The following is an 8,008-nucleotide window of genomic DNA, read 5'->3' on the forward strand; positions in this document are numbered from 1 at the left end:
CTTTTTATTGGGTGTAAAAGATCTTGTAATTTTTTTTTTTTGGGTGTACTATATCTTTAAGTTGACTCAGGTTACATAACAGAAATAATTTCATCAGACTTCTCACAGTGGCACCCATGTGGAGAGCTGCAGATCGTAGAAGGTACACAGGATAATAAGGAGGTGCAGGTTGTGGATGTACGCCACGCTGCGCAGTTGCTCCACAGCTTGCGCGCATCCACACAACTTTCTGCCGAGTCATCATCGGGACGGACGCACGCACCTCCGGCCCGGGACTGCGCGCTCCTCTCAGGCCCGCTCATCTCCATCATCAGCAGCCTGGACACGACCGGCATGTCGAGCTCGGTGGAAGCTGAACCGAGGGCTCGTCAGAGGTCCGAAACGATCCACGTTGTCGTGAAAAGTCTGACGGACAGCAAAGACTTCATCGTCAGAGGAGGCAGCAGCGTCAGACAGGTCAGGAGCACAAACACCGGCAACCATGCGCTTTCTTCACATGTGCGTAAAACTGCTGGTGTTGCGCTTAATCTTGAGAAACAGTGATGTGTGTGTGTGTGTGTGTGTGTGTGTGCAGCTGAAATGGGGTCTCGCAGAGCGCATGGGAGTCCCGGCGGAGCTGCTGGTGCTGATCCACTCCGGCCGGGTCCTTAGAGAGTCAGAACTCCTGAGTCACCTCAAAGCACAAGATGGCTCAGTCAGCCTCTGCATGATCCAAAGGTACACGGAGATGGTTATGTGCTGCGAGGAGAAAACTTTTTTGTGATGTTGATGCACTATGTCCGTTTTGCAAAGCAGGCAGAAATGAGGAGAAAAAGCCTAAACATATTGCAGAGTAACACATTTTGAAAAAAGCAAAGGTTCGGGGCTTCTTGAGCTCAACTTCATGTATCTCTATGTCCAAGACCTCCTCAAAGCATCCTCTGCAGGCTCCAGATAGATACTTCAAGGGCATGTAGGCACCATTTCACTGAGGATGGAATCATCATTACGGAGCACCACTAGTCAATAAAACAGATTCTCAGAGAGTTCAGTGTTTCTTGTGTCGATTACTTAAAATGCTGAGTAAGTCTGCTGTATTTCTGTCCTTAGGTGAACCCCTGCAGTCTCGTGCACCGCCCATGTGTCTGCTCCCTCTAGTGTAGGAGCTACATCTTATGATGATTACAGATTTGTGCTTACGACAGTGTGGGCAAATGCAATTATATAATAGGTGCACAGTAATCTGCATCTGTGTCAGATTCCCTCTACTTGAACCCAAAACCACCACCTTCACATGTGTACACAGTTATAACCGCAGTACAGGAACTAGATTCAGATTCAGTTCCTCCTTTTCAGGCCTCAGCATTCGTCTGCGGCGCCCACCGGTGATCCAGCTCCAGAAGTGCTCACAGTCCTTCCCAATCCTGACCCGGATAACTGCACACCATCTCCCACCTCTCCGCTCTGCCTGGGTAAGAACTGCACCACACAGAAACTCACCTCACCTCCTATTATTCCTTTTATCTAGGTATTTGCTGCTACTGTGGAGTAGTCAGATCCTACTCTTCTAGCTCTCCAGTGCATTTATATGTCCTTTTGATCTGCTCCTGTTTGCATAGTGGAAGGTCTGGACGGTCTTGGCCTAACAAACAGCGGTCCTGGCTTCTTCACTGCAATCCAGCGCCAGATGGAGAGCCAGCTGCTGGCTGACCCGGAGACGATGCGTTGTATCCTGGGCAGCCGCTTTGTGCAGAGCACCCTCTCCTCCTCCAGCCCCCAACTGACCAGACAGCTCATTCTGTCCAACCCCCAAATTCAGCAGCTCCTGCCGACAAACCCGGAGGTGGGAGACATGCTCGACAACGCAGACGTCATCTCACAGGTGGGGGATGAAAAGGGATGTGTGAGTTTGTGTTTGAGGTGCTGCAAATGTGTTAGCAGTGTGTGCCAAAGCACTGTGTGCATGTACAAATGAACCCAAATCACTCGTTATATCACTGGGTACATGGTGAAAAGAAGATTTTTCTTTTAGAATATGTCTAAAGATCAAGATATGCCTTTGATATGAGTTAACTAAAGATATAATATATAAGAATTCTGCCTTAACACGCCCCAAAACAACTAGATCTGCAAATGCTATCTGTTCTTGATCCTGCTTCCTTCTCCAGGTGATGGAGCTGATCAGGAACCCTGACATGATAGAGGAGGTGATGCATAATGAAGACAGAGCTTTAAACAATATGCAGCCAGAGCAGGACAACCCTGAAACCATCACTGCTGATTCTGATGGCGTTCAGAAGTCTGAGACAAAACATCTCAAATTCTCACAGGTACAAGTTTGGAAATGTTTCCGTGAAGGACCTGTCCAGAAAGAGTCAAACTAATCTTTTCAATAATCTAATCTAATTTCGTGCCAGACTGGAGTGCCTCCGATGGTGACTACATCATCTGGGAATCAACATCCAGCTGAAGGAGAAAGCCACCAGAGTGCCCCCCTCTCCACTGACTCCACAGATCCACTAAGAGGACTGACCTCCACACCGAGAGCTGATCCCAACCCTCAGAGCACTGCAGGCAAATATAAATACACACTGTTTAACGACAAGAAACCAAGATCATAGGCCATCAGTTTTAACTTGTGGCCTCCTCCCTCTTTCCTCAGGAATGCAGTCACTGCTGGAGGAGATCTCAGCCAGTCCAGGGCTGATGGAGAGCCTGATGTCTGGGCCGTATGTCAGCAGTCTCTTGCAGTGCCTCAGCCAGAACCCTGACCTGGCTGCACAGGTGACATATACACAGTGGTGGAGCAAGTATTCAGATCCTTTACTATGTAAAAGTCCTAACACCATGTTGAACAACACACTGCACCTTTTAAGCTCAATCTTAACATACCGTTTGGTATTTTTACTGTTAAAAGTTCTTCGTACGTTTTGAAAAATCACACAGTCTGTGATTCACAGGTGAGGCACCGGGCTATAATCCACCCCAACCCCGTTTCTTGTTAACATATCCCCATAATCTCTCACACAAAATCCTACACATCTCTTAAAACCCAAACAGCTCTCGTTTTGATTCTGTTTCAGATGCTGCTGAGCCACCCTTTGTTCTCAGGAAATCCTCAGCTTCAGCAGCAGATGAGACAGCAGATCCCTCTCTTCCTGCAACAGGTTAGTTTGCTCGCTCTCACTCTTGCAGCTGCTATAGAGAACAGCTTTTTAAAATTGTCATTTCAGTGCCTTTTGTTTGTGATTAAAATCTTGATTCCTAACATGTAGATGCAAAGTCCGGAGCTGCTGTCAGCCATGTTGAACCCCAGAGCCATGGAGGCTCTGCTACAGATCCAGCAGGCCCTGCAGACTCTGGCTGCAGAGGCTCCTGCACTGATACCCATGTGAGTATGAACACACACGCAGTGCACCTCACCCCGGAGATGAAGCGGTACTTCTCCGGACAGAGCATTAAAGAAATTGTTAACATTTCCACACGTTACCACCGCGTCTGTTTTGCAGGGCTGGACTGGGTGACATCGGACTTGGTGTCGGTGCCGCCCCTGAGCGAGGATCTGACTCTGTTCTCAACAGCCAATCGGGAGGCGGTCCTGGGGTTGCCACGGTGACAGAGCAGCAGCAGCAGCAGTTTGTGCAGCAGATGCTACAGGCACTGGCTAACAGCAATTATGGGGTATCTCAGTGTTTTTTTTTAACAACCATGCTGTCTGCCTCTGTAACTGATCTGTACTGCTCCTTTAAGAAAAAATCACCAGTAAATTACATTTGTAGGCCAAAAGCAGACTGGAAACTTGTCTTTACAACCCTGGCTGCTTCTTATTACTATTATTACTCGTGGTGACAAAATGCTTTTTCCACAACCTATGCAGCAATGATGTTCACATGACACTAAAGTACCACGCTACATCCCATCTGGCTTCATCCAGCTGTGATGTTTGGTGTGGTCAGAAGTTCACCTTTCAACCCCATAAAGGAGAGTGTCGCTGTGTCTTCCTCCCTCTAGTCTTGTAGTCTTTGTGAACACGACTAGAACAGAAGTCAGAGCTGCTTCCTTTGGTTCCAACACTGAGTATGCTGTGGATGCATTTTACCAAATAGACACAAGAAAGGTACGAAAGCCCTGAGGGGCAAATGAGATTTTTTTTTTTTTTTTCTTTCTGGTGCTCCATTTTCTAAGTTCTAAAATATATTTTTTCGTGTGTGAATTTTTTTTTCATGTGTCGATCCGAGTGAAAAAAAAAAATTTCACAAGAAAATGTTTTTTTTCTGTGTGTGTGCAAGTTACATGAATTTTTTTCCTCGACTTGAAACATGAAAAATTGTTCTTGTGCACCCTTCTGTGGTCAAAATGAGTATTACAGAGAAAGAAACACTGAATTTCCTCTTGAAATTTTTCCTTTTTTCACCGGGTTTCACACAGAAAAAAAAATTCTTGTGAAAAAAAAAAAAGTTTACTTGGTCACTACATGCAAAAAAAAAAATTCTTGTGAAAAACATTTTTTCACTTGACGCTTTACATGAAAAAATGTTTTTCTTTTTTCATTCAGCTCAACACATGAAAAAGAAAATTTTGTCTCACAAGATAAAATGTTTTTTTTCTTGTAAAAATTCTTTTTTTTCACTGTTACACATGAAAAAAAAATTTAGTTTCCACAATGTTCTTGTGCAGCCTCCTGTGGTCAAAATGAGTATTACAGAAAGAAACACTTGAGCCTTATTTTCTTCTTGACAATTTATTTTTTTCACTGATATTCACACACAGAGACAAAAAAATGTAGTTGTGAAAAAAAACTTTTTTCCTCCTCGTGAAAAAACCTTTTTGTTCTCGTGAAAAAAAACGTTTTCTTGTGAAAAAATGTAAAGCTTTCAAAGCTACACAGTGCCCCTTTAACTTTCAGTCTTGCTTATTTAAAGTCCCAGTATGTTTTTAATTTTTTTTATCCAGCTCAACACATGGAAAAAAATAATTCGGTCTTGTCAAAAAATGTTTTTTCTTTTGGTCAAAGTTTTTTTTCATTCGACTCAATACATAAAAAAAAAGGTTTTTCTCTTGACAATTTATTTTTTTCACTGATTTTCACACAGACAAAAAAATGTAGTCGTGAAAAAAAAAAATATTTTCCTTGTAAAATCTTTTTTTTTCCTTGTGAAAAACATTTTTGTTCTTGTGAAAAAAACTTTTTTTCTCATGAAAAAAATGAGAAAAAAATAAATTGTCAAGAGAACATTTTTTTTTTCGTGTATGATTTTTTTTTTCACTCGACTCAACACATGAAAAAAGGAAATTAAATGTTCTTCTCCAAAGCTACACAGTGCCCCTTTAACTTTCAGTCTGGCTTATTTAAAGTCCCAATATGATTTTTATTTTTTCATTCAACTCAAAACATGGAAAAAAATATTTCTGTCTCGTAAAAAAGTTGTTTTTCTAATGGAAAAAAATTTTCTCTCAAGAAAAAAATGTTTTGCGAGAGAATTTTTTTTTCACTCTGTTACACACATGAAAAAAATATATTTTAATTTCCACAATGTTCTTGTGCAGCCTCCTGTGGTCAAAATGAGTTTTACAGAAAGAAACACTTGAGCCTTCTTTTCCTCTTGACAATTTATTTTTTTCACTGATTTTCACACACAGAGACAAAAAATGTAGTCGTGAAAAAAAAAAAATTCTCGTGAAAAAAACGTTTTCTTGTGAAGTTTTTTTTTTCGTTCGACTCAATATATGAAAAAAAAAATTTTCTCGTGAGATTTTTTTTTCACTTTTTACACACATGAAAAAAAAATATATTTTAGTTTCCACACATGAAAAAAATATATTTTAGTTTCCACAATGTTCTTGTGCAGCCTCCTGTGGTCCAAATGAGTTTTACAGAAAGAAACACTTGAGCCTTCATTTCCTCTCGACAATTTATTTTTTTCACTGATATTCACACACAGAGACAAAAAATGTAGTCGTGAAAAAAAAGGGGGAGATCAGGAGAGAAACACATGACACACTTTTGTCAAATTGTATGGAGTGTTTTCACTCCCCCGAGACCTGTTGACTAGTTCTGGATCATGTTCTTGCAGTAAGTAGGATTTTAATGAACTCGGCTGTCATGTCCTCTCAGGTCCACGGTGAGGAGTTCCAGGAGGAGCTGGAGCAGCTGAGCTCGATGGGCTTCAGAGACAGACAGGCGAACCTTCAGGCTCTCATCAGCACCGGGGGAGACGTCACCACTGCTGTACAACATCTGCTCCGTCTCTGACACACACACACACAGATGCTGATGTGTGCACATGCACTTAAAACAAATAATAAAGAAATTATAAATGATTACAAAGTGCTTTAAGAAACACAAGAGACATGTAAGCCTTATTGATATTGCTGCACTTTCAAAGACACACTTAAATTCATTCCTTAGCCATCTGCCTGCTGTAGTTACAGGTCACGTTGACAGTAGGAGGATGTTTCCTTCCCTGATGTTAGAAACAAAAGAATAAAATCACTTTCACAGGTCTGTACAGGTACTTAAATCCACCTCACATGTGTAGACGTGTAGCAGTTGTAAACATATTCAGAGGCAGGTCCATGTATTATTAATCTCTGTGCAATGCTAAGCAGCTCAGGCCTCTTTTCATCTTTCAACCTGGACAATAATGAAAGCTTATAACACCCAGAGACAGTAAAATGTCCTGGAAGCACACAGAGGATTTACACCCTCGGTCCACAGCGACTCCGTCCTGTACTGCCCTTGTGCTTCGTGTCCACCACAGGCCGTATCGATCAGACACACCAGATAATTAAAAAAAGTCTGTCTCCAAAAGATGTATTTCAAAAATGGAGAGGTTGACTTTCTGCAAAACCCCCAAAAAGTGCTTGAATGTCAACATTTATCTGGAGGCCACACACAGGCACAGAAACTGATTTACACAGTTAATCTCCTCAACACACTCTCCCAGGAGAAACATTATATCAGGCGTGAAAAAATGGATTGGAGTCCAAAACCGAGAGAAAAAAAAAAAAGGATTGTAGCCATTTTGGAAGTTTCTTTACATGTGAGGCTGTTGTTAGAAACCCTTTGTGCCTAACTATCTTTCACTGCACTGACGAGTAAAAACCTGGGATTTGTTGTTCTTTCCGTCTTGAAGCTTATTTTCAATGAAGCTCCAGTAAATTCACCATGCTACAGTGTGTTTGTGACAGAGGGAGTGGGTGCATTTTGTGTCTCTAGAGAACAACTGGCTGAGCAACACTGTCACAGTAAAAACAGATTTTCGTTTTAAAGTTTTTGTCCAGTTTTTGTCGTTTCACATGAATGTATGATGACGTCCGGCTGTATAAAGCATGTCATGTTCCCTCAACGCCTCAGTGGTCATTGTAATGTTCAGTTACCTTAAGCAGGAATGTTAAGTTTTTTAATCAGATGTAAATGTCCCGTCTGATTATATTACGTAAATTGAATGTAAAGGGTCAAGTTTTTCCATCATGTTGAGGAAATGTGTATACATTAAATAACTAGATGTTTGATTTAGTACAGGAGACAGACTTACCAATCTGAAATGCATGTAAAAACACATTGTGATGTAGACGTTACCCTTTTTATGTGCAAGTCTGCAATAATTCATTGTAATCAGACTTAGTTATTTAACTCATTCACATTGACTCAACATAATAGAAACAAATATGACACTTTCTTTCTTTTGTTATATGAATTAGATTGAAAATGTACATGTAATTAAAATACTTAAAGTCACTGTCTTGGGCAAATTCATATTTTTGAGTGTTGTCTATTGTTGTTTTCTGTTTCAGTTAATCTGTTGTTGTTCTTTCGTGATGAATGTGTTAATCATTTAGTTTATTATATGTCAGAAAATAGAGAAATACTTCCAGGAGGCCGAGGTGACGTCTTCAAGATGCTTGTCTTCCTTACGAGTCCAAAAGAATTAAATTTAACAGCGAGAAGCAGTAAATCCTCACATGTTGTACGTCACCTGTCCGTCTCAATAAACGCAATGAAACCACAAACTGGTCCTTAGTCTTT

General features: G+C 41.2%; 1 protein-coding gene across 1 annotated transcript; it reads left to right on the top strand.

Annotated features, from left to right (window-relative positions):
• The first annotated feature begins 61 nt into the window (after nt 1-61).
• LOC311261325 (ubiquilin-1-like) lies at nt 62-7,720 on the top strand. Its single transcript, XM_084359852.1, has 11 exons — nt 62-456; nt 575-717; nt 1,336-1,451; nt 1,599-1,861; nt 2,148-2,309; nt 2,397-2,553; nt 2,642-2,763; nt 3,063-3,146; nt 3,255-3,370; nt 3,489-3,660; nt 6,095-7,720. The coding sequence occupies exons 1-11, from the start codon at nt 334-336 to the stop codon at nt 6,230-6,232; spliced, it is 1,596 nt and encodes a 531-aa protein (XP_084215978.1). The 5' UTR covers nt 62-333; the 3' UTR covers nt 6,233-7,720.
• The last annotated feature ends 288 nt before the right edge of the window (nt 7,721-8,008 follow it).

The sequence above is a fragment of the Pagrus pagrus genome (assembly GCF_965226575.1).
Source record: "Pagrus pagrus genome assembly, chromosome: 8".
NCBI classification, from domain to species: domain Eukaryota; kingdom Metazoa; phylum Chordata; class Actinopteri; order Spariformes; family Sparidae; genus Pagrus; species Pagrus pagrus.